The sequence below is a fragment of the Chelonoidis abingdonii genome, chromosome 3, assembly GCF_003597395.2.
Source record: "Chelonoidis abingdonii isolate Lonesome George chromosome 3, CheloAbing_2.0, whole genome shotgun sequence".
In the NCBI taxonomy this organism is placed as follows: domain Eukaryota; kingdom Metazoa; phylum Chordata; order Testudines; family Testudinidae; genus Chelonoidis; species Chelonoidis abingdonii.
In genome coordinates this window covers 76,281,481-76,307,011 of record NC_133771.1, presented here as the reverse complement: position 1 = coordinate 76,307,011, position 25,531 = coordinate 76,281,481, and the positions used below count along the sequence as shown (strand labels likewise).

At 42.3% G+C, this 25,531-nt stretch overlaps 1 protein-coding gene across 1 annotated transcript in view; it reads right to left on the bottom strand.

Moving 5' to 3' along the window:
* Positions 1–23,374, bottom strand: part of UFL1 (UFM1 specific ligase 1) — a 43,873-nt gene extending 20,499 nt beyond the window's left edge. Inside the window, exons 1-8 of the mRNA XM_032774062.2 lie at positions 23,260–23,374; positions 22,113–22,258; positions 15,376–15,404; positions 14,508–14,605; positions 13,855–13,969; positions 12,355–12,485; positions 11,577–11,635; positions 1,564–1,710 (exon numbers count right to left, since the gene is read on the bottom strand). Of these exons, the coding sequence (XP_032629953.1) occupies positions 1,564–1,710; positions 11,577–11,635; positions 12,355–12,485; positions 13,855–13,969; positions 14,508–14,605; positions 15,376–15,404; positions 22,113–22,258; positions 23,260–23,336 (802 nt within the window). The 5' untranslated portion in view covers positions 23,337–23,374. The remainder of the gene's footprint in view (positions 1–1,563; positions 1,711–11,576; positions 11,636–12,354; positions 12,486–13,854; positions 13,970–14,507; positions 14,606–15,375; positions 15,405–22,112; positions 22,259–23,259) is intronic.
* Between the last annotated feature and the right edge of the window lie 2,157 nt (positions 23,375–25,531).

Sequence of the window (25,531 nt, the reverse complement as noted above, 5' to 3'; positions counted from 1 at the left end):
CGCTGACACTTGCATTAAAAGAGTGCGTTTCTTTTTTAAAAGTTCGTTCACATTTCCAGTTTATTCCTTACTAGAAGTCATAATCCTCTGTGAAATTATATGCATCTCCATAGCAATCCATTGTGATGTCATAGAGGATTTGGACTTCAGATAAGAAATAGGAACTAGGAAGATATTCAGATTCCAAGGACAGAAGGGACCATTGTGATAATCTAGTCTGACCTCCTGTGCAACACTGTCCATAGAATTTTCCCAAAATATTTCCTAGAGCACATCTTTTAGAACCTCTAAAACCTGCCAGCCCAACTTTGGCACCCACCTGTACAATGAACAGGGAGAGCTAGGCCCTTATGAAAGGCATCCTCAGAAGACAGCAAGCTGAGCAGGAAACCACCTAAGCTAGCCAGTAGTGAAATTCAGAACACATCCACCTCATTACAGCCAATAGACCAAAGGTTAGGACACTCTCTTGGGAGGTGGGAAACATGAATTCAAGTCTTTGCTCCAAATCAGGCAGAGATTCAAACTTGGGTCCCTCACATCCCAGGTGAGTGCTCTAAGCATGGGAATAGTGGGCATGTCTTTTGTGCAGCACTGGAACAAGTAGCTACGCTAGAGTGCCTACCAGAGAGGGCTCTGCAGATGAGGCGGTGAAAGTGAGGGAGGTGGGTAAGCTGGGGCTCTGAGTAGCTCATTAGCTATAGAGCAACATCAGTGCTTAGGTCTCTCTGCACATGCTGATGTAAACTTGGGCACCACGCAAAGTTAGACCTCAGCTGAGCAGTCATGCCTAAATGTTGGACATAGGCACATAAAGAAGAAGCTAGGCGCCTAATTACCTTTGTTGGTCTAGCTCCAAATCCCCACCACCAGTCAGGCTTATGCAGGGGCAGCTCCAGGCACCAGCACAGCAAGCGCGTGCCTGGGACGGCAAGCCACTAGGGCGGCAGTCAGGCAGCCTTTGGCGGCGTTTCTGCAAGAGGTCGGTTTTGGCAGCAGGTTCTCCTGCAGAACCACCGCCAAATCCGCATGACCGGGGTGGACCTCCCACAGAAACGCTGCCGAAGGCTGCCTGACTGCCGTGCTTGGGGTGGCAAAAAACATTGAGCCACCTCTGGGCTTATGATATCTGCTCTTAAAGGGCCCAGCCCACACATTCAGCATGATACATATAAAGTAACAGAATAAGTGTCAAACTATCCTCCTGATAAATAAAGATACCCTGTAAATGTATCCATTGGCATTTCAAACATTCAAACTGTTCTCTCGTCGTTAAAGTAATATGTAGGACTTTATTTAGCTCAACTGTGCTTTCTATGTAGGCAAGGACAAACACAGAACAGCTTGCAAATTTAGGCACTGCAATTATGTAGTTATATACCGTATGCATGTATTTTGGAAGGCAGTAGCAAAGACTTTACCAAAGAAATACCAACTACAGTAGTAGCACTTCAATTATTCTTATAAGCCTCAGTCACACGTACTGGATTCTCTTCTCTCTTTTAGTTACCTAGATCAATTTCCAAAAAGACCTTTTATTCATAAAGAATAAAGATTAGTTACCTAGGTAGCCATTTTGCTTGAAAAAGGAGTCCACCCAGTTGCTCTGTGTTCTGGCATAGATGTCTGGAACAAACACAGCCTTATCCTGTCTCCCACCAACCACTGTGCCTTTCAGACGTCCAGTGTTAACAAGTTCTTCTAACACAGCTGAAAGAATACAATAAATGAAACAACAGTTTCAGTAAGATATATACATCATCAAAAATTTGGGATTATTTTTCCTCCTTTTTTCATTCATTCTTCTTGTATTTCCACTCCTCTTTTTACTACCAGTTGCTAACTGAAAGAAACCAATCACAAAACTACCAGTAGTTGTTTTAGAGAAGCAATTCTGAGCTCCCACAATTTTTAATTCTGATAATTTCCTGCCAAATGTACAGTTCCAAGGGAGAAAGCTCCTATGACAGTATCAGACTACTATTTTTTTTTTAATTAAAAACATACCTAAAAAGTTGGTCATAATGCTGCTCTTCTCTAGTCAGCAAACGAAATTCATGATTTTATTAACGTTCACACTGGACAGGTGTTAACTTTTCAGAACCAATACTGTGATCTTAACATTTTAAAATCAGGGCAAGAATGGATACCTATAACAAGTCAGATACGGAATCCTGTGCCCCTGCTGCTGACTACCGCTGATCTTCAAAAGTTCCAGTTAACCCCTGGACCCCGAGAATCAGCAGCCCACTGATATGAATATACACTGCTGGCAAAGGACACATTGGCAACCACTAATACTAAATTATTAACACAGCTTAACACAAAACATATTATTTTCAATTTATTCAAGTTGCATGGAAAGTTCAGGTCCCATAATCCTTCTCCGTTCTGTCACTTCTCCCTTACAAGTCATTGCTTATATAAAACTCTACAAAAGAAGGAGGCACCAAGCTCTGCTACTTTTGATGGTTCTACTGTAGGGGTTCTTAAAGTTCATTCCTTCCTACAACTACATGACTCGGAAAGGGGGTGGGGGGAGGGGAGGAAATGGGGTAGGTAAAGCCTGAACCTGCCCAAACCCCACTGCCCCGGCCCGGGGGTCAAAGCCGAAGCTCAAGAGCTTCAGCCCCAGGTGAGAGATCTGTAACCTGGGCCCTGCCACCCAGGACTGAAGCCCTCAGGATTTGGCTTTGGTCCCAGGCAGTGGAGTTTGGGCTTTGGCTTCGGCCCCCGGCAAGTCTAACGCCAGCCCTGGCGACCTCATTAAAATGAGGTTGCGACCCACTTTGGGATCCTGACCCACAGTGTGAGAACCACAGTTCTACTGAGTTTTTTATCCTAGGTTTTGTTTTATAGGATGTATTGAATTCTTCTTCTTTAAAGAAAGGGCAGAGTAGCCATGGGTTTATACCTGGAGTAAAACATATAATGCTCCTACTTCATTAACTGTTAAACAAGAATGGAACAGAAAGCAAGGGGAACACAACTGGAAAGAAACAGAGAGACCTTCCCCTATGGCAAAAACCCACTGAATCTGTCATGACTAGGGAATTTGTGACAGGAGTTCTACAACACAGAAATGGACAGGAGAGCAAACAGGTGATAAATTGCTTTTCCCCTTCCCTCCCAAAAAGGATAAACAAGGGATGTGTATCACCCCCAGGACGGAAAAAGAAAAAAGGGTTGAGGGACGCACTATAGAAACTGACATCTAAGAAAGTCATCGTCATGCCACTACTTGCAGTATGCTCGGAACCCATCTCAACAGTATAAGCTAGATGCGTGTGGCGATGCTAACTGAATCTGTCAGGATGGGACAATATAATATTCTACGGCAGTGATAAACACTGCCATAGTGGGAATTACAGCATCTTGAGATTTAGGGCTTGTGTACCTGGCAAAATTGACTGGAATAGCTATTGCGGAATAAACTAGCCTGCAATAGCTATGCAGGAATAACTCCCTATGTGGGCACCCTTATTCTGGAATACGAGTGTCCACACGGGATATTATTCTGAAGTAGCTATTGCACTTTAAATTCACACCCTACCATATTCCAGAATAACTTCTCCATGTAGACAAGACAATATACACAACCAGCTAGGCTGTGACGAATAAAGCTAAGCAACTGGTAGCAACACTGGAAAATTTTAGTAAGAAAAAAACAAAGATTGTTAAACAGACTGGCCAAAACTAACTGTTTTCCATACTGGTGCAGGGACAAACACTGCAGAAAACCATTTTCAGCAACAGTTCAATTACCTACCCTAGACAGGGCTTAACAGGCAGCTTTGGAAGATTAAAAAAAAAGTAAGTACTTATAACTACATGAAAAACAGAGGTTTACACTAACCACTTTTGAAAGCAAACTCTACATACTCATACTACCTAACATACAGAAACAATACAGCATATTGAATGTGCACTGCATTGATTTTATTACTCATTTTACATTTTCAATCTTACTTCCATTCAAATTTCATGAAAAAAAAAAAAAAAAAGCTTTATTTACAAGATTTTGACACAAAAATTAAAATACAGCCAAACTAGAAGTATTATTAATGGTAGAATGCTAACAGTGTGCCAGGTGCTTTACAGACAGGCGTGGAAGTGAAGCTCTCAAAATAGATGTAAAAATTGCTGGTTAAAAATGATACAGATCTACCCCGATATAACACGACCTGATATAAGATGGGTTCGCATACAAGGTGGTAAAGCTCTGACACGCTGCTCTGAGCAGCGTTAATGGTGCCGGGTAAATCCATGGCCGAGGGGTTCAATAAGGGGCAGACAGTCTCGGAGGTGGTCAGGGGCTCCCCTGCGCTGGGTCTGGGGGGCAGGAGCTGTGGGAGGGCACTTTTGGGGGCCCCGCAGTCCCAGAGTGGCCTGGGGAATTAGCGGGGGACTGGGAGCAGCCTGCTCTGCTTCCCTCGCCCCCCCACCCCCGCACTCACTAGCAGTGGCGGAAGTGGTGCAGCTCGGCCCAGGCCGCTCCACTCCGCCAGCTCCCAGCCGCAGTGCTCCGCTTCCCACCACAGGTGAGTATGGGGGGGTGTCCTTTCCCCAACCTCTCCGCGCTCACCTGCGGCGGGAAGTGGAGCGACACGTCCCCAGTCCGCTCCACTTCCCTTGTCCCGTCCCCAGCCATGTTACTGGGGGACGGCTGGGGAAAGGTCCTGCACTCACTTGCCCGGCAGGAAGTGGAGTGCCACGGCTGGAAGCTGGCAGAGTGGAACTGGCTGGGGCTGGGCTGCTCCGCTTCCCGCTGCCAGTGAGTGCGGGGAGATTGGGGAAAGGACATCCTCTGCACTCACCTGTGGCAGGAAGTGTAGCGACACGGCCCCAGCCTGCTCCACTCTGCCACCTCCCAGGGGGTGGGGATGGATAGGAGTCGGAGCAGTCAGGGGACAGGAGGGTTGGGTTGGGGGTGGGGTCCTGAGGGCGATTAGGGACAGGGGTCTCTGGAGGGGGTGGCCAGGAAACAAGGAACAGGGGGCCAAAGCAATTTTGATATAACGCGGTCTCACGTATAACACAGTGAGAGTCTTTGTCTCCCGAGAACTGCATTATATGGGGGTAGAGGTATATTTCTTACATTATAAGATTCCTACAGGACAAGGATTGCCCCTTTATAAGAGATTTTACAGCACAAAAGAGCCTTCATCTTGTTTGGACCCTTTAGATCAGAGGTGGGCAAACTACAGCCCGTGGGCCACATCCAGGCAGCAGTACCATCCTGCCTGGCTTCTGAGCTCCTGGCCCGGGAGGCTAGCCCCCAGTCCCTCCCCTGCTATTACCCCTCTCCTGCAACCTCAGCTCGCTCGCTCTGCTGCCGGCACAATGCTCTGGGAGGCGGGGCTGTGAGTTCCTGGGGCAGCGCAGCTGAAGAGCCAGGCCTGACCTGGTGCTTTGAGCTGTGTGGTAGTGGCGGCGGAGTGGTCCAGCTGTAGTGTCACCAGCCACCAGTGCTCCAGTTAGTACGGTAAGGGGGTACGCAGCAGGGGGAGGCGGGCAGGTTGGATAGAGGGCAGAGGAGTTTGGGGTAGTGAATAGTGGTCGTGGGGGAACACGGAGTTGAATGGGGGCAGGATTCCCAGGGGGGCAGTCAAGAAGTGGTGGGGGGTAGATGGGGCAGCGGGGGGCAATAGGGGCAGTGGTTCCGGGGGCAGTTAGGGACAGGGAGAAGGGGTGGTTGGGGCGGTAGGGGTCCGGGGGCAGTCGTGGGAGAGGGATGTATGATGGGGCAGGAGTCGGGGGGGGGAGATAGGAGGTGGGGGCTGGGACACAACCCCCTCCCCTAACCAGTCTTCCAAACAATTTATGAAACCCAATGCGGCCCTCAGGCCAAAAAGTTTGCCTGCCCCTGCTTTAGATGCTAGAACAACAAAAATAATGAAATATTTAAAATACAGTTTTAAATAAAAGTGAAAATAATTTAATATGCCTATCTCATAGAACTGGAAGGGACCCTGAAAGGTCATTGAGTCCAGCCCCCTGCCTTCACTAGCAGGACCAAGTACTGATTTTACCACAGATCCCTAAGTAGCCCCCTCAAGGACTAACCCTGGGTTTAGCAGGCCAATGCTCAAACCACTGAGCTATCCCTCCCCCCAGTTTATGTCCCATAAGGTCTTATCCAAAGACCACTGATGTTAATGAGAGTTTTTCCATTGACTGAAATGGGCTTTCAATTAGGGCTATAGTGCTCAGAAGTGAGAGAACTGATTTTTTTTTAAGCTTTGTAAATTTATTACTTCCTTAACTGAAACTATATTACATTTAAAAATATAAACATTCCTTATTATAAATAGCCTGATGTCATCTTCAGGTGAACAACGGCATGGCAATATTATAGGATCAAAGATGTTTATTTTCTTGATTTAAAATTTCAGTATCTGCTGGAATAATTATTAAATGGGGAATTAGTTAATAGCTTGTTTATACAACTTATTCACCAGACTTAAAAACATGAAAGAAATTTCTAAAGGATTTTTAATGAAAGAAGCCAGGACATTTAAAAACATCAAACTTTTAAAGTTTATATTTTACAGGTACTCTATATAAATAAAGTATCAGAGGGGTAGCCGTGTTAGTCTGGATCTGTGAAAGCAGCTTGCTTGCTAGCATATATATACCTGCCCCTGGAAATTTCCACTACCTGCGTCTGACGAAGTGGGTATTCACCCACGAAAGCTCACGCTCCAAAACCTCTGTAGTCTCATACAGGTGCATAAACTAGTTAAACAGATGGGATTTCTGCGCTTATATAACATAAATTAAACAAATTATCCATGCATTATAAATGGATAAATTAGTAAAATTAATTATGATATATAGTCATTTAGGGCTGTCAAGCTATTAACAAAATAACTGTGATTAATAACACAAAAAATAATATCAATTAATCACAATGTTAAATATTAATAGAATACCATTTATTTAATTTTTTTGATTGTTTTTCTACATTTTAATATAAATTGATTTCAGTTACAACACAGATACAAAGCGTACAGTGCTGTAAAAAACAAAATAAATAGCATTTTTCAATTCACCTAATACAAGTACTGTAGTGCAATCTCTTTATCATGAAAGCAAAATTTACAAATATACAATTAGTACAAAAAAATGGCATTCAAAAATCAAACAATGTTAAAATTTTAGACCTTGCAATCCACTCAGTCTACTCTTCTTCAGCCAATCTCTCAGACAAGAAGTTTCTTACTTTTTCAGGAGATAATACTGCCCTATGCTTGTTTACACTGTCACTGAAAGTGAGAACAGGCTCTCTCACGGCATTGTTGAGCCGGTGCCACAAGCAAATTACATACCCTGCACTAAAGGTTCATATGTCCCTTCATGCTCTCCAACTTCCATTCCACAGGACATGCGTCATCATGCTCACAACGGGTTCTCTTGCATAACCATCCAAAGCAGTGAGGACCAATGCATGTTCATTTTCATCATCTGAATCAGATGCCCTCAGCAGAAGGTTGATTTTCTTTTTTGGTGGTTGGGTTATGTAGTTTCCGCATCGGAGTGTTGCTCTTTAAGACTTCTGAAAGCATGCTCCCTATCTCATCCCGCTGAGATTTGGAAGGCCCCATCAGATTCTAAACCTTGGGTTGAGTGCTGTAGCCAGGACAGGCGCCTAGAGTTTCTCACGCCCTAGGCGCACGGCCATTTTTGCACCCCGCGTGCCGCTCCGGCGGCTCTGGTGGACGCTGCCGCAGCCATTTCTGCGGAGGGTCCGTTGGTCCGCGGCTCCATTGGAGCTTGCCGCAGCCATGCCTGGCGGGAGGTCCACCGGAGCCGCGCGGGACCAGCGGACCGTCCGCAGGCACGACTGCGGCAGTCCACTGGAGCACCTGCTGCCCCGCTCCAGCAAAATGCCGCCCCCGAAAATCCTGGCGCCCTAGGCGATTGCCTAGTTCGCCTCATGGAAGCGCCAGCCCTGGCTGTAGCTATCTTTAGAAATCTCACATTGGTACTTTTTTGCGTTTTGTCAAATCTGCAGTGAAAGTGTTCTTAAAATGAACAACATGCTGGGTCATCATCTGAGACGTGCTTAACATGAAATATATGGCAGAAGAAGGAAAACAGAACAGGAGACATACAATTCTCCCCAAGGAGTTCCGTCCCAAATTTAATACATTTTTTTTTAATGGAGCATGTCCTCTGGAATGGTGGCCGAAGCATAAAGGGGCATATGAATGTTTCGCATATCTGGCAAGTAAATACCTTGCAATGCCAGCTACAAAAGTACCAGACAAATGCCTGTTCTTATTTATGTAACCAGAAAGAGAGAAGAGAGCAGCAGTATCTCCTGTAAATGTAAACAAACTTGTTTGTTTTGGTGATTGGCAGAACAAGAAGCAGGACTGAGTGGACTTGTAAGCTCTGAAGTTTTACATTGTTTTATTTTTGAGCGCAGTTATGTAACAAAAAAACCTACATTTGTAAATTGCACTTTCATGATAGAGATTGCACTACAGCACTTGTATGAGGTGAACTGAAAAATACTATTTCTTTTGTTTATTATTTTTACAGTGCAAATATCTGTTATCAAAATATACACTTTGATTTCAATTACAACACAGAATACAAGATATATTTGAAAAAGTAGAAAAACACCCAAAATATTTAATAAATTTCAATTGGTAGTCTATTGTTTAACAGTGCAATTAAAATGGTGACTAATTTTTTGGGAGTAATCGCGTGAGTTAACTGAGATTAATCGATAGCCCTAACCATATTATATATTAAGAGACTTTGATACGGCCTATAGTTATACTAATTTGGAAAATGTTTTCAAGTACTCAAAAATTTGTGAAACTGAAATTATATTCAGAAAAATCGACAAAATTAAAGAAAAAGCTTTTACTTTGATAATTTCTTGTAAATTTTAAAAGTGAATAAAACACTCTGAAATTCATGAAAATAAGCCAAGAAACGGAGTATAGAAAGAAACATTGGAAAAACATGAAGAACAAAAGCTGTTCACTGAACAAAGAGAGAAGCATCAACAAACTTGGTTAGCCTGAGTGTTGATCTGCAGGAGGCTGTCACAACTAAAATTCAAACTTTAGTGGCTAAAAAGTCTTGCATAATAACGGCTAAGTGTTACATTAGCAATTGCTGAAATCAATTTTAAGTACATAATGAAATTGCATTGGACACAAATATTATTGCAACATAAGGTTTAACAGATTTTCCTGTTTAACTCTGTATAGCTGGACAATGTGTTCCTGGACATCATATATAGATTTCATAGACTATCAGGGTTGGAAGGGACCTTGGCAGGTCATCTAGTCCAATCCCCAGACAGATTTTTACCACAGATCCCTAAAGTGGCCCCCCTCAAGGATAGAACTCACAACCCTGGGTTTAGCAGGCCAATGCTCAAACCACTGAGCTATCCCTCCCCCCCAATGTCAAGTGCCAATGTAGATGAGTGTGGAAAAGGAGCTCTGTATGCTAAGAATTAGAGGAGAACAAGCTGTTTTAAGAATTTGTCCTTGGGGCCATCTATTATGCAGTGCAAATCTCTCACGGAGTTTGGTGTACTTGTGGAACTAGACAATATGCCAAATAGATTGACTTGAAGTGAACTGGAGAAGGTCTTTTAGGACATCTATAATGGTTTGCACATCATATGGGAAATGCAATCAACTAATGTTTAAAGACACTTGCAGTACTTGGGTACAGAAATTTACAGAAATTTAATCCTGAATTATCTTGGATAGTTATCTTGTAGGATGTAGTTAGATGCTTGAGGAGAAAATGTGTAAACTGCCTGAAATGTACCACAAATGTTTTAAATTCAGTCTAGGTAGCCAATTCTAGAAGTGAGGCCCTAAATATTTTTGGGTTCCAACTGGTCTACAACAAAAGATTTTACAGCAGAGAAGACAATTCTGAGAGAATTGAAATAGATTATGGCTTTGCATGATGCTTTTCATAATTATGATTCCCCAATGCACTGAACACACCAATGTATTAAATACTGTACTATGCAGCTGGACCTGGCAGTTATTTTGAGCTTCACAATAGCTCAGAGATAGCTTTAAATATTAAAACCTATTTTATTGAGAGAGAGAGAGAGAGAGAGAATATTAATGCCCTAGACTTTCTGAGGGCTGGAAATTGGGGGCCAAATTCTGCTCTGTAATAAATCTGGAGTAATGTCATTACAATCAATGGAGGTATTCTGGATTTACATCGGTGTTATTTTGAGCAGAATTTGGCACTAGAACTTTAACTTCCATCTGGACAGTCACTAAAGATGAGCAGGGGGCAGCTTAATTCGTTTATAAGAAAAAATGACAATTTCAATAATTAAAAGGTATATGTTGTTGGAGACAGAAAAGTTAACCACTGCATATATTTTCCTAACTGAAAGTCCCTGCTTCAAACCTGCAAAGGGAACTACACAGGTCAAGCTCTGGGCCTACAGGTTCTCAGTGAAGAACTGGGGCCTAAAAAGACAGCATTCAAATTAAAAGGAAATGGAAGGCAATGAACAAGTAGAATAACTAAATGAAGTTAAGCTCATGCCTTTCTAATGCTATTTATAAACAACCCCGCCCACACACATTTTTTTTAGTATATTTAGTGTGTATCACTAGATATCACTAGAGTTAGAGCTGCTCATTTTCTGTTGTGGCTGGGCTAATGTTATTTGGCTTGTTTGGTTTTAAGGAAAGAGGTTGGAGGAATCCTGGGGTCAGGGTCAGCGAGAGGATTGTAGGCATAAGGGAATTAGGCTCAGATGTAAGTGGGAGAGCCTAAAGGGGCAGTTAGCCATGTAGAATGAAAGAAGAAAGGGAAGACAGGAACATTAACAGAACAAGTCATGTGAGGCCCTGAAGGCAAAGAAAAAGAGATTAACTTTTATATGAGAAGAGATGAGAAGCCCACAAATGAAGATGGCAGGATGCGGTCAGTCCACAGACAAGACAGATGATCTTTGAGGGAGCATTTTGTATAGAACAGAGGAGACATGAGAGCTGCATAGTCCAAGAGTTGCAATAGTTGAGGTGAGAACAAATCAAAGACTACAAAAAGAAATCTTCCTGGATTGTAATTTTGTGAGGCTCTTTTTTAAATAAAAGAAAAAAACAAAAACAAAAGTGTGATTTATCTCCCTGCTTATTAAGACCTCTAGTTGTGAGCATAACAAAAGCTCTGCCTCAGCTATCGCAAAATAAAGTCAATAAATAAAAATCCTGTTCCATTAAAGTCATTCAGCTATGTGAAATCTGTCCCTTTTGTGTGCTCCATTGATATGTAGCTGAGAGCACATAATGAAATAGAAGACAAAAATGAATATTGCACTTCTTGCATCATTCCACTTCCTTAGAGGTACTCCATCAATGAGATTTCATTGCTGTCGATATAGAGACATTTCTTTGAGCTGTGGACAGCACAAGAAGTCTATTACTTATTAAACTGGAAAGCAGAACTATTGCTATTTATTGCAAAAACAATACTAAATACTAAAAGGTTTATTTGAAATGATTAATTTCAACAATAAAGAATCTAAATACATGAAACAAAATCTGAAAGAAACTCACAGTAAAGCAGTTGTTCCTGAAATCCATACCGAGTGATCAAGTTAGTTACAGGAGTAGGCCTATAAGGAATAAAAAGAATAAATATGAAACAGGCCTGGAGACTCTCAAATTGAAGTAGAATCTACAAACAAGACAAGCACCTCTGGACTTTTCCCTCAAGAAAGGTGTTTTCTGCAAAACTGATCAAGTGTATTAGCCAGACTGTTACTGCTGGGTTATTTAATTTATGAAATTTATAAATTCATACTGGTTTAAAACTGTATTAGAACTACCACTGTAAATATATATACACACACACACACAAACTTCTGCTAACTAAGTTCCTGATAGAACATTAAGATGGCTTTGAACTGATACATAAATTTCTGAAAAATGAAGTGTGGTTGTTGGGTATCAATCTATAATTATGTCAATGAGGGGGACCCTTTCCAGAAAATTAAGAATTCACAGTGAATTCATGACCAGTTTTAGCCAGTTTTTTCAAAATATTTTCCCATCGTAATGTAGCTCATTTTAGCTAACTAGTTTTCCCTTTTCTAGGAATAAGCCTTTCCTCCTGCTCAAGTACTTTTGTACATCAGCAGAGGACTGGGCTCACATTACATGTTGCTCCAAAAAGGTACGCAAAATTCTCTCTCTCTGTGTAAAATGAATTGTAATTGAAAAGGTCTCCTACATATGCCTTTATTTTCTTTTTTTGTTCATTAAAAATAAATCAGATGCATAAATAATGCTGTAAAACACATTTCTACATATAGATATTTGTTTTAGGGCTTACCTAGTAATGGCACTGAATAGACCACGAATGCGTGCCCGATGCCGGGCTACAAATGCCTTTGTAAAAATCACTCCTTTGTTGTCCTGATCTATTTGGCCACGGATAATCCTACCCAGACGGGGGGACAATGCCTGTGAACAGAAGTTATGATAAATGCTGGGAGGACAGTTTACAGTTACACAGGAAAGAAGAAAATCTATTTAAACTGTAGATTAGAAAGTTAATTTGTCTAAATAATCAATGTACTGAGAAATAAGAATGCATTTTAAATAGTAATTATTACTGAAGAGTATTGAGAAGGTACTATAAAAAACACAGAGATTGTGTGTGTGAGGTCGTGTTATTTTGACCCAACTGCAAGTGCCAGGTTAAAGTAGCATTCTTAATAATACATACAATGACCAGAATTATTTAATGACTATTCACTCTTCCACACATATTACAATCTTTACAGGTGAATGAAGAACGAACACATCTGGTCTTGGATTTCTGGGGCTGCAACATTCATGTTAAATCCTTTGTGTCTGTGACAAAGGAAGTCCCTGACCCACTCTTCCGAGATGTCAGAGTAGAAGTTAACAGCAAGAAATTAAAAATAAAATAAAAAAAACCCAGACAAAAGAAAAAAAGAGATTGGAACTGGTGTTCAAATTAGTAACTTAAAACATTCAGATTATCTGGGACAAAAAAAAAATAAACTGTATGTGTATATATTCTGGACAATATGTTTAGAAGATGAGTAAAGCCAGAAGCGACCATTGTGATCATCTAGTTTGACTACCTGCATAACACAGGCCATAGGACTTCCCTTTCAATGAGGACGTTGAGAAAGAGCTTTTCTCATTGAAAGCGAATTTCTATGGCCTGTGTTGGAAAAACATTCATTCTTAATTTAAAAATTTCCAGTGATAGAGGATCTACTGCACAACCCTTGGTAAGTTGTTCCAACGCTGAATTACTCGTACAGTTAAAAATGTGGATCTTAATATATAGTCTAAATTTGTCTAGTTTCAACTTCCAGCCAATGGATACTGTTGTACTTTTCTCCTCTAGATTGAAGAGCACTTCTATTATCAAATTTCTGTTCCCCAGGTAGGTACTTATAGATTGTGATCAAGTTCAGCCCTGAATCTTCGCTTTGATAAGCTAACTAGACTGAGCCCCTTAAGTCTTTCACCCAAAGGCAGTTTTTCAAACACTTTGATCACACTCTTAAAGTATGTTCATTCTTCTTTCCTAAAGGATCACAATGGCTCAGAGAAAACCTAGCTCAGTTCAGATACTGGAATTCTGTACTGGCAAATTTTAACCTAAAATCAGTTCATAGCTGCTAAAATGCAAACCTGACAGATTTAATACTGACGTGCTTAGTACACTACCCAAGACTTCATATAACTATCATCTTTGTCGCCTGGATAATAAAGTTGCTATGAGAGGGAAATATTTCTTCAAATCAGAATTCAATGTTTCTGTACGAAAGGGTAGATAACATGCAATAACCTGTATCAAGAAGTCTCCTGGAAGGTCGTATGCCTTGCAGAGTTCAGATATTGTCACCTGACCAGTTTCCTGTAGTTTATCGTTTATTTCTTCTGCTAATTGGTCCAGGTAACTCCTTATGTAAAACCAGGAAGAAAAGACATTAGTGTGACATTCCCAATTTAACTTTCATCTTTTTCATATAGTTATCCTGCCTCATTATTAATGTATTTGTTCTGAGTAAACATTTCTCCAGCGTATGCATAAATACACTGGAACTTCCTGTAAAATAGAAATAGATGGGTTGGGGGAACTCATCTTGCTCAGCACAACTATTACAGGGAAAAGGTTGTATTTTTAAAATTCTGCTAACCAACCCACTAGTCTGCAACCCGTTCCTTTATTTCCTTACATGGAACAGTAAGAATTAACTTCACAACCCCCTCATAAAAAACACACACATTTTTTCCTCTCAAACGGACCTGAATGTGGATTTTTATGGGAGATGAGGGTGCTCAGCACGTCACTGGTTCTGGTCCACAAAAGTCTATTCTCTGCCCCAAGAATAAGCTCTGAAGCATAATGAATAATAGAAGACTATAGTTATACTGCACCTATAACATCTAAAGTTGTATCTCTGGACCACTGTATACATTTCTCCTGAAGATACTCACTCATTTATAAACTGTCCCAGCACCAGCTGAATAGTTCTGTCTGATTTAACAATGTCATTAGCTCGGCTTTCAATATGCACCAGGTCTACATTTATTATCTGGAAAAAAACAAATCCGTCAGTCCCTTAAATTCACATTAATTTTCAGATATTAAGATGCTATACTTTGAAAAGGATATCTTCTTTTAATTTGCTCTATCATATTTATGTGCAAGTAAGTCTGGGGCTTGGAACAGAAGAGTTTGTGCTTTTAAAAAAATCTCTTGCAATTATGACTAGGTTAAAGGGTCCAAGAAAATTAAAATTTTTGTAAAGCTCTGAACAGAAACACTCATTGTCTTATAGAAAGTTCTCTGATTTCAAGCAATTTTGCTCCAGACAGAAGGAAAAATTAGTCACAGAAGATTCCTGGGGGATAGAGGTTAGTGGAAACAAGAGCTTAATGAGGGAAGAGAGGACCAAGAGGGACATGAAAAATTTATTATATTTCACTGTATGACCTTATAGCTCTAAATTTTAAACAAAGGCAGACATGTCTTATCCACTTGTACTTCTCAATTTAAGAAAGCAGAGATATTCAAATCATCAAGAAAGCTTCTTTTCTTAGGGGCAATTTTAAAGAGTGTCACAGTACTACAGAGTACAGTAATATTTATCTCAGAGTAAGCATGAATACAACAACATTTGTGAAGTGGTACACAAATGGACAAAGTAGTCAAAGTTAGTGAGAAGTGTCATCAATTTTGCAATTGCTGCTATACAGCACTTCACTATCAGCACAGTAACTTACTTGGAGACTGACTAATGCAGTATAAATGGAGAAACATAGAAACAAAAAGTATATGCATTTTTTTATAACAAAAAATTACCTGTTGTAAGTCAACAATGTTTATTCGACCTTTGAAAAAATACAAATATAATTTAAGTATTTAGTACATAAAATAGCTTTGAACAGGTTTATAGTGCAGCACAGCCAATCAAGCATGAACGTTATTTTATTTTTTCAGTGATCACAAGGAGTGTATCTGACAGTATTTTAAGCTGAAATCTGTTTAATCAGAGGAAAAAATCCACACAATGGCAGCCACAGTGCAACATTCCCCATGACACCCTACCCTTTGTGCCTAAAGACAACGTTAACACAGTCTCTCTAAAGGTAGAAGAATTGTTGAGACTTTCCCCTTTACCTCTGTGCAGAAACTGTCAAGTTATGATGCCAACAAAACAAGAAGAAATTGGTACTCATCCTGTGCAGTAACTGTGGTTCTTCAAGATGTGTACTGTCCCCCTATGAGCGTTCCACTTTAGGCGCACTTGCACTCCTTGCGCTTTTGATAGGAGATTGCTCATAGCAATGTCCATTCGGCCTGCACTTGTGTGTTACTCAGCCTCATGCCCCACGCTGTTGCTATATAGCATTCCGCAGGCTAACCTCCATGAAGGCCCATGACAGAAGGTAAGGAGAGCGGTTAGTGGAAAACACATGGGAACACACACCTCAAAGAACCAGTTACTGCACAGGGTGAATGGCCATTTCTTCTTCTTTGAGTAGTGTCCCGATGAATGTTCCACTCTAGCTGACTACCAAGCAGTTAGTTCCCTTTTAAGGAAGAGGGAACTTCAGAGTCCAGTTCAGTATAGAGGAAAGTACAGTTGAGCCATACATGGTATCAGAAGCAGTGTCATGAATTATTATAGCAAATGTATGGCTAGAAGTCCAAGTTGTGCCTTTACATACTACGATAGGAGTGATAGCATCATAACTGCAAGTGTCACCATTCTCAATTCTTGTGCCTTCACACGTGTTGAGTAGTCTCAAATCTAGGATTGGTCTCCAACCATCATTTTGTTTTTTTAATCGGACATCCAAAAATACCTGGAATAAAACCCCTTCCCTCTGAGCTGTGTGGAACCTGATTCTATAGTACACAGGTGTAGAAGAGAGTCTATTTCCTGCCATAGAAGGTTCTCGTGTGAGGAGTCCCTGAAGAGGAAAGGAGGGTTGGTGAGCAGAAGAGAATTGAAGTGGATAGAGTACCCTGTGTAAATGATCTCTAAAACCCAATTGCTCGTAGATATGGTGAAGGCAGTTACCAAATAGAGGCAGGCATGTGAAGCATTACAGCTGGTAAGAAAGGATAGCAGCTCAGGACCTCAACCATCCCTCAGAATTGATCTTTTGAAGAGGACGGCTGTGAAGTTGAAGGCTGGGAGACGGGTAGTTTCCTCCGCTGAAACCTCTGCCTCTTGTGGTGAGGTTTGTATGTCCTCTGCTAACTCAGAAACTGCACAGGATGGGAATCTCTGTGCTTTCGGGGACCTATTAAATTTTCTCTTCAGAGCATGTGTGTAGCTCCCCAGAGATTGTAAAGTGGCTCTGCAAACTTTTCACAATTGCAGGGATTTATCTGTATTGCCAGCAAACAACTTAGTGCCATCAAAAGGAAGGTCTTCTATCATATTCTGGACCTGCTTTGAGAAGCCAGGCCCTCTTCATAACTATTGCTGTAGAAATAGAATAAGTAGCAGTACTGGCAGCGTTAAGAGAAGCCTGCAGAGATATCCTGTGAGGAGTTGGCTTTCTGCAATAATTGACTGGAACTGCTCTCTGTGTTCTGTCAGCAGATGGTCAATAAAGGAGTTTAGCTTGGTATAATTTGTGTAGTTGTACTTCGCCAGCAAGGCCAGGGAGTTGACGATTCTAAACTGTAAAGTAGTTGAAGAATCAGATTTTGATGCTTATGATTTTTATCATAGAGTGTAGATTTAGTGTAGTTCTGCCTACCACCAAGGAATTAAGAGATGGGTGAGAAAATAAAAATTATGACTCCTTAGAGCAGGGATCGGCAACCTTTGTCACATGGCCTGCCAGGGTAAGCACCCTGGTGGGTTGGGCCGGTTTGTTTACCCGCTACGTCCGCAGGTTTGTCTGATTGCAGTTCCCACTGGCTGTGGTTTGCCGCTCCAGGCCAATGGGGGCTACGGGAAGCAGTGCGGGCTGAGAGATGTGCTGGCCGCCCCTTCCTGCAGCCCTCATTGGCCTGGAGCGGCAAAATAAGGCTAGTAGGAGCCACGATCAGCTGAATCTGCAGACGCAGCAGATAAATAAACCAGCCAGGCCCGCCGGAGTGCTTATCCTGGCAGGCCGTATGCCAAAGGGTGCCGATCCCTAACTTAGAGGGAAATATTTTTTGGTTGCCCTTTTGCACGTGTGAGAAATTGAGGCCAGAGTATGCCAGGTGACCTTTGCAGGATCCAGGAGTGCCTTGTTGATGGGCAGGGCAATGCGGGCAGAAGAGGCTATATGGAGGATGTCAAGCAGCTTCTGATGTGGTTCTTCAATGCTGTGACTCTCAACCTTTCCAGACTACTCTGAGGAGTCTGATTTGTCTTGTGTGCCCCCAAGTTTCACCTTATTTAAAAAAAAAATACTTGCTCACAAATCCAGACAAAAATACAAAAAGTATCACAACACACAATTACTGGAAAATTGCTTACTTTCTCATTTTTACCATATAATTATAAATCAATTGGAATATAAATATTGTACTTACATTCCAGCGTACAGTATACAGAGTAGAATAAACAAGTCATTCTCTGTATGAAATTTTAGTTTGCACTGATTTTGCTCGTGCTTTTTATGCAGCCTCTTGTAAAATTAGGCAAATCTCTAAATGAGTAGATGTACCCCCTGGAAGACCTCTGCGTACCCCTAGGGGTACACGTATCACTGGTTGAGCACTACTGCTTCAATCTCCCCAAGACTTATTTGTAAAGAATCCACAGTCCCCTTGATGAGATCCTGAAACTGCTTAAAATCACCAGCCAGGGATGGTGGAGGTGGCACGACAGCTTCATCCTGGGATGAAGAAAGATGTTCGCAGCTGGAGAAACCTCATGATCAGCCCTGGGCTCCTGTTCCTCAAAGGTCTCTTCCTGAGTCTCCGGTCTCCTGGAAGAGGAGGATAAAGAGGGTTGTCTCTCTCTATGAACAGCTGAACTTTAGGCCCCAGACAATTGGTGGCAATAAGCCACCCACGGGTTCTAGTATGGCCAAGAGGATGGCACATATTCATGGGTGGTGGAATCCATAGGTGGGATGGTAGCTGTGGACATCTGTCAGGCCCCTTAGGAAAAGGCTCCCATAGGGGTGGAGTGGAGAGCCTTGAACAGATATTTGGGAGGTTGAGGCAAAATCTTCCTTAGAATCCTTCTCCTCTAAGTCACTTGGTAATAGTGAGAGAGCAGAAGGAGTTTGAGGTATCACCATCAGTACGGGCAGGTGTCTGGAGATCTGGAAGTTCTTGGTGCCAAAAAGACATAGGCATTGAGCAATGGTGAATCAGGAGTCTTGAATGCTCTGAGGTCTTGGAGAAACCAGATATCTTACAGTACTGACAGCATTGTTGGTATCGTGTCCAGGGCTTGAGCTGAAGTAACAGTAGTGAAGGTAATGTGAGTATCAAACGCTCTGGGCAGAATCCAGACAGAGCCCAACCAATCTTTTCCAGTACCATGGCAGAGCTCTTCTTGTTGCTGCAGTCTCCTGTTAGTATCAAAAGTTTCTCAGTTTTTAGGGGTTCTTCACTTAGCAGAGCTCTCGGTACTTGAGAAATCAGCAGCCTCAGGGATACCATGTCTGAGACCGATTGGATCCGAGGGAGCTGAGGTATCTGATTTCTTTGATGTAGGTTCCCTACCTGGAGAACTTGGAGCATGGTCACTTGAAGACTTGAGAGGAATCTTGGGTCTTCGTCTTAGATGCCCTTGAGGAGTGTGGTTCAGAGACAGAAGAGGCAGCTGATTTTCTCGGAGACTGGTGCATGCAAGGGGGAGAAGGGCGAAGAGCTCTTGAACTGGATCAGAGCCCAGATGCAGCAAGTTTGCCATCTTAAGGAGTCAAAGTTTATCTCCCTGTTCTTTCTGGCTCTAGATTTTAATGCCCTACAGAAGTTGCACTTTTGGGAAATATGAGATTCCCTAAGGCAATGGATGCAGCGGGAGTGTCCATCACTCACTGGAATTTCCTCCCAGCATGACAGGCAACGCTTGAATCCGGGAGAACCAAGCATACCCTTGGAAAGAGCAAAACATCCTCGGGGTGGGGGAATGATCTAAAAGCTATATATAAAAAATTATATAATATATATAAACCTTTTTTTAAAATAAAACTAACTAATTACTTTAATACACTAAGTACAAAAGCTAAGAGAACACAGCTGAGCCAAAACCTGAGATGCTGGAACAATTTGTATAAGGCTGCTGAGAGCCATTGAATCAAACTATCAGAGGGTAGCCGTGTTAGTCTGTAGCCACAAAAACAACAACAAGGAGCCCAGTGGCACCTTAAAGACTAACAGATTTATTTGGGCATAAGCTTTCGTGGGTAAAAAACTCAACTCTTCAAATGTCAGAATCAAACTGTAAACCCTGCATATAGTGGAAACCACTTCAAGCCAGAGGGTGCGGCAGCACTTCAAGCACCCCTAGTTCCAGCACCTATGGCCAAAACTCAACATGAACAACTAGCTAAGGCTTCATCGTAAGCCATGAAAGTTGAGAACGGACTGAAAATGGTTAGCCCACACAGTGCCATATAGCAACGAGATGGAGCACAAGGCTGAATAACATGTATGCACAGGCCAAAAGGACACTGCTGAAGAAATCTCTAGTCAAAGGCGCAAGGGATTCAAGTGCACCTAAAGTGGAGCACCCATAGGGACACTACTAGAAGAGGAACACCAGTCTACTAGAGATGGAACTGAAACCACCAATCCTTTCCACATGTGCCAGAAAACTGCTATCAAGTGGTAACAACTTTTAACTTTTGCCAAGCTAACACACTGATGCAGCACACATTAAGGTAATCTTAGGAAAAATCAACTATGGTGCATGAATGTGGCAAGTGTATTAACTTATTTTCCAAACCATATGATGATATGAACTTCACACAAAATGGAAAGACTTTAGATTAACTAGAGGTAACATATGCTTTCTCCACATTCTAATTTAGGCCATGTCTATAGTAGGAATGTTTATCCAATACAGTATACTATATCAGCAAAGAGCACCTAGGGTGGACAGCTATACTGGGAACACAGAGCTTTGTATTAGAATAATAAAATCACTACACACAGGTAAAAACAAGCTGTACTGTTTAAAACTGTAGTTTTACTGGTATAACTGCATCTGCATTAGGGGCTTATGTTGACACAGCTGTTGGGCAGGGATGATGCCTCTTCACACCTCTGACTGACAGAGTTATGTTGGTAGAAATCTGTAGGCTAAACTACCCATTTGCTATAGACAAATCGGTAATTTAAGCCGTATATGCTCCTTGTGCATCTAAACCATACTAAAACAGCAAAGCTTTTTCTACTGTTCACTCTGTGATGTGATATATAGACATGGAAGAACAGGCTGGATATTATTCTACTTTCTACATCGACAAAACTGATTGAGACATTTTTATTGCTAGTGATGTTGTAAGAGGCAGAAACAAATATGATATTCAGATTCTGAGTCAAGGCTGCAGGCCTCGTTCTCAGGCCTCATCTATTTTAGAAAATTTGCACCGATGAAACTAAGTCAATTTAACATCAAATCTAGTTATACCAGTGCAAACTTCCAATACAGATGTTCTTAAATTGGTTTAAATTACAATTCCCATGGTTGTAATGCATCTATATTAGAGGTTTTCATTGGTGTAATTATATTGATTTTAAATTGATATTTATATTGTTGTAAGTTTTCTAACAGATATACACCTTTCAAAAATAATCTATTTGTGAAGTGAGTATTTGAGAAGTCAAACCTCATCATGGAATGTTTTAGATCCACTTTTCTGATAACTGTACACACATTTATTCCTTCACAGAGGAAAATGGTTGGTTAGTTGAGTGATTTGCTTGATTCAACAACCTTCTTTAACTTGTCTTTGAAAACTGTCTAAATATATTAGTCATGTTTAGATAATTTCTGACCATAAAGTAATAATGTTTAGTACAAAACCAAACCACACACATACACGTGCAAATACTTATTTTGTACTACAAGATCGGGCTCTAAGTGCCTATAAAAGTACAATGAATTTTTTCAGTCTTACTCACACTTTTAATCTGACAGCGATGGAGTCATTAACAATCATTACACAGAGTGCTACATTTACTGAATTTATAAAAATCTATTTTAATTTACTATACATACAAGGTATGAACAATATTAATGCCCAAAAATATTAAAGCACATATTTTAGCTTTTAAATTATATATATTATTTATAGACACACACACACAATAATATTAGCAAAATATTAAGGGGACTAAAAGATTTCTTTTTGCACATTGTAACATCCTTGTCCTATATTCTTGATACTACAAAATAAGGTAACATTGACAATTCTGGTTCACAACCAGCCAGTGGCCGGAGTTTGGAAGGGAGACACGGGTAGAAGAATTCTAACACGGAAATGAAGCAACAAGGAAATGAAAATTTAAGTCATAATAAGTTTATTGAAGGACAAAGGCAATCTTTGAATCCCCAAATTATTTTCTATGATCTTGCTATTAATTTATCTGAAGTGAAGAAAAACAAATGTAACTCTTACCACCACAAACATGAAGCTCATCCTGAATTTCTCTGCTAATCTGTGCTGGAGTGATATACTCCTTTCCATCAAGCGTATGCACTACATCCAGCTGCTTTTCAGCAATCAGTTTAGCAACAATCTCTATGCAGTTACGCTCAGACAGCCTGTGGATGTTATAACGAGTAATCAAGTCATTTTAAATGAGAATTTCTAATTTTGGGATAAATAACTGAAGCTTTTCAAATTTTACAAACAAAGATTATTTTGCCGTTCTCTGCACACAACTTTCAGTATGTCAATTTCATACAAAATCCTAATTCTCTTTTCATTTAAAAAAAATGATTTTAGTACCTGCAAACATTCCTACAAAAGATTAACTTTATTCATATGAGTAGTATCATTGAAGTCAATTTCCTTGCTCTCATGAATAGTCAATATTTCAATGAAACCACTGAAATCAGCAAAGTTAAGCTCTTTGTCAGTTTTGCAGGATGAGGCCCTATGATTGTAATTTGTTACTCTGGAGTTTGATTTTGAAATTAATTAAAATAATTAAGCAAATGACTGCCCCCATTTATACAAATCACAATTGTTTGTCAAGACAGATACAGACAAAGCACTACCAAAAGATTAAATATTTAGCTGATCCGCTGATGTGGATAAATATGAGGCTGGAACTGAGAAACTCGCTGTCAGTTTGAAACCCCACCAACTTTAAAATGTGAGTTAACAGTTTCACTTGCCCATTTCTGTAGGTTTACCATCACCGCTTTCTTGTTCCAAAAATGGGTTTTCTCCCGTAAGCTGCCAGACCCAAACAAACACTGACTGCCTCTGCAGTGACAGCCCAGGACGCACTGGGCACAGAGCAAGGAAAGTATTTTCTACTCCAATTTCAGCCACAGTAACCCTGTAGTGATCCGGGCCGCGGTGTGCACTGCCCGCCCCGCCCTCCACTGGGCGGAGTGCTCCTCCTTCCCCTCCACATAGTCCAGGGCACCGGACCTCCCCACAACCGTCAAACACGCGGTGCTCGGCGCTGTCCATCTCCCCAGCGCTTGGGCTCGGGGGTTCCGCAGGCCGAGTCCCGGGGGAGGGGACGCGCAGCCGGGCTCCTCCTCTCGGCCGTCAGGACTCGGCGGAGCGGGAACCCCAGTTCCCTCACCTCTGCGCCGCCTCGGCGAACTGCGCCCGCTGGAAGTCCGCAGCCAGTCTCCGGATCTCCTCCCAAGCCGCCGCCATCGCTCCCCCGCCGCAGCCACACGTCAGCCTAGCCTCCGGGCTACGGGCGGCGCGCAGGGACATACTGCTGCGGCGCGTCAACGATCGCGTTCGGCTCCCCACAGCGCCCTCTAGAGAGGGGAAGCAGTAGTGCCGGGAAAGCAGCTCCCCCCGCCCCCGAGTGGGAGAGACGGGCTCTCCCCTCCGCTCGTCCAGCCCTGGGCTTGCGGGGCTTCGGTCGCGCGTGGAGGCTGCACGGGACAGGAGCCTTGTTAAAGACCTGCCCCCGCTAAGCCCTCCAGCCTTCAGCCCAGGGCCGGCTCCTTTCCAGCCTGCCTGGGGCAAGTCATGCCAGCAGGTGGGAGCCTCCGCCCGGTGCCAGCCACAGACCTGCCATCGGCCATGGGTGACACTTATCACAGGAATGCCACGTAATGGGGAAGGTTTCTCAGGTGCAGGATGGAATAAACTGGAGTGATCCAGGAATAGCTAAATTCACACTCCACCATAATCCGAATTACCTTTCGAGTGTAGACAAGCCTTACCTAGCCCATTTAAACAAACCACTTTTTCCCCTAGTCTAGAAAAAGCCTTGGCTCAGGCACGGCAGCCCGGGGGTGAGGGCGAGTGGGGCAATTTGTCTCAGGCCTGGGCCCCGCAGGGGCCACCACTAGAGTTTTTTGGGGCCCTTGGAGCGGGGTCCTTCACTCACTCCAGGGGCCCCGGAGCTTCTTCCATTCTGGGTCTTCGGCAGCGGGGGGTCCTTCCACTTCGGCGCCAAATTACCACCGAAGCGGGACCCGTCGCTGCAGTGCAGCCACGTCTTCAGTGGCGGGAGGTCCTTCCGCTCTGGGACCCGCCGCCAAAGTGCCCCGAAGACCTGTGGTGGGGGTCCCCCACCGCTAAAGAGCACTGCATTTCGGTGGCGGTACCTGCTTCACCGGTAATTTGGCGGCGGGGGGCGCTGCCGTGGGTCTTCAGGGCACTTCGGCAGCGGGTCTTGGAGCGGAAGGACCACTCCCCGCCACCGAATTACCGCTGAAGGGGGGGCCGCCTGCCGCTGAAGACCCCATGTCCACCGAGTCCTCTGGGCGGCCCTGGGCTCAGGTTGAGTGATTGGGATTTGCTCGCTTGTTTGGCTTGAGCGCAGAGAGCAGCACCCAGTCTGGGCTCAGTCAGAAGAGTACTTTCCTTTCAGAGCATGGTGATGGGGGACTGGGCTGTGTGTTTGTATTTAGAAATTGATCCGCAGAACTGCCCTTGTATCTGGAATAAAAGTATGCATTGGTGGTGTGGCCCTGTTGGTCCCAGGATATTAAAGATTCATGGTGGGTGAAGTAATATCATTTATTGGACCAACTTCTGTTGGTGAGAGAGGCAAGCTTTTGAACCTACACAGAACTCTTCTTTAGGTATGGGAAAGTGACTTGCTTTAGTATAGCTTGTGTCCCTATAGCTCTGCTGGTCAATTTCCCTGTGCAAACAAGCCCTGTCTTGGAAAGGCCGAAGAAGAAATGCCAAGCAATGAGGAAATAAGGGGAGGGGAAGGGCAAGCAAATAAACTTACAAAATTGAGATTTCTAAGTACTTCTTTTAAAATAAAGTGCCTAAATACCATGTTGTACTGTTCAGTCAGCACTCAAAGATAGATTTTTTAAACAAGAAATGTCTTTCTCTTTGTATATATGTGTGTGCACACCTTGTATGTAGCTGACATTCTCAGTAGGTTTCCCAGACCTGAAGAACTCTGTGAAGCTTGAAAGCGTCTCTGTCTCACCAGCAGAAATTGGTCCAGTAAAATATATTATGTCACCTAGTTTGTCTTTCTAATATCCTGGACCAACATGGCTACAGCAAGTCTGTGTATACACAGTTTGTCCCCTGACATTTTCTACATCTAAATATTATTCATATAAACACAGGTATTTCTGCTATACAAGTCAGGAAGTTATTCAAATCAAATAAAACCATTTTTGGTTAAAAAAAGTAGTAAACAATTTCTTTAATTATCTCATATATACACAGTAGAACCACAGTGAATCGAACTCTGATATTATTAGAGGCTGCTTGGGAACTGAGACATATACAGTAGGTACATAGGATATAAATAATGTTTAATGGGTACACATTTCATTTCTCTCTAGTATTCTGATCTTTACTGATTCCAGAGTCATGAATATCACAAAATTTGCCTTATTCAATTGTTTCAGGCAATG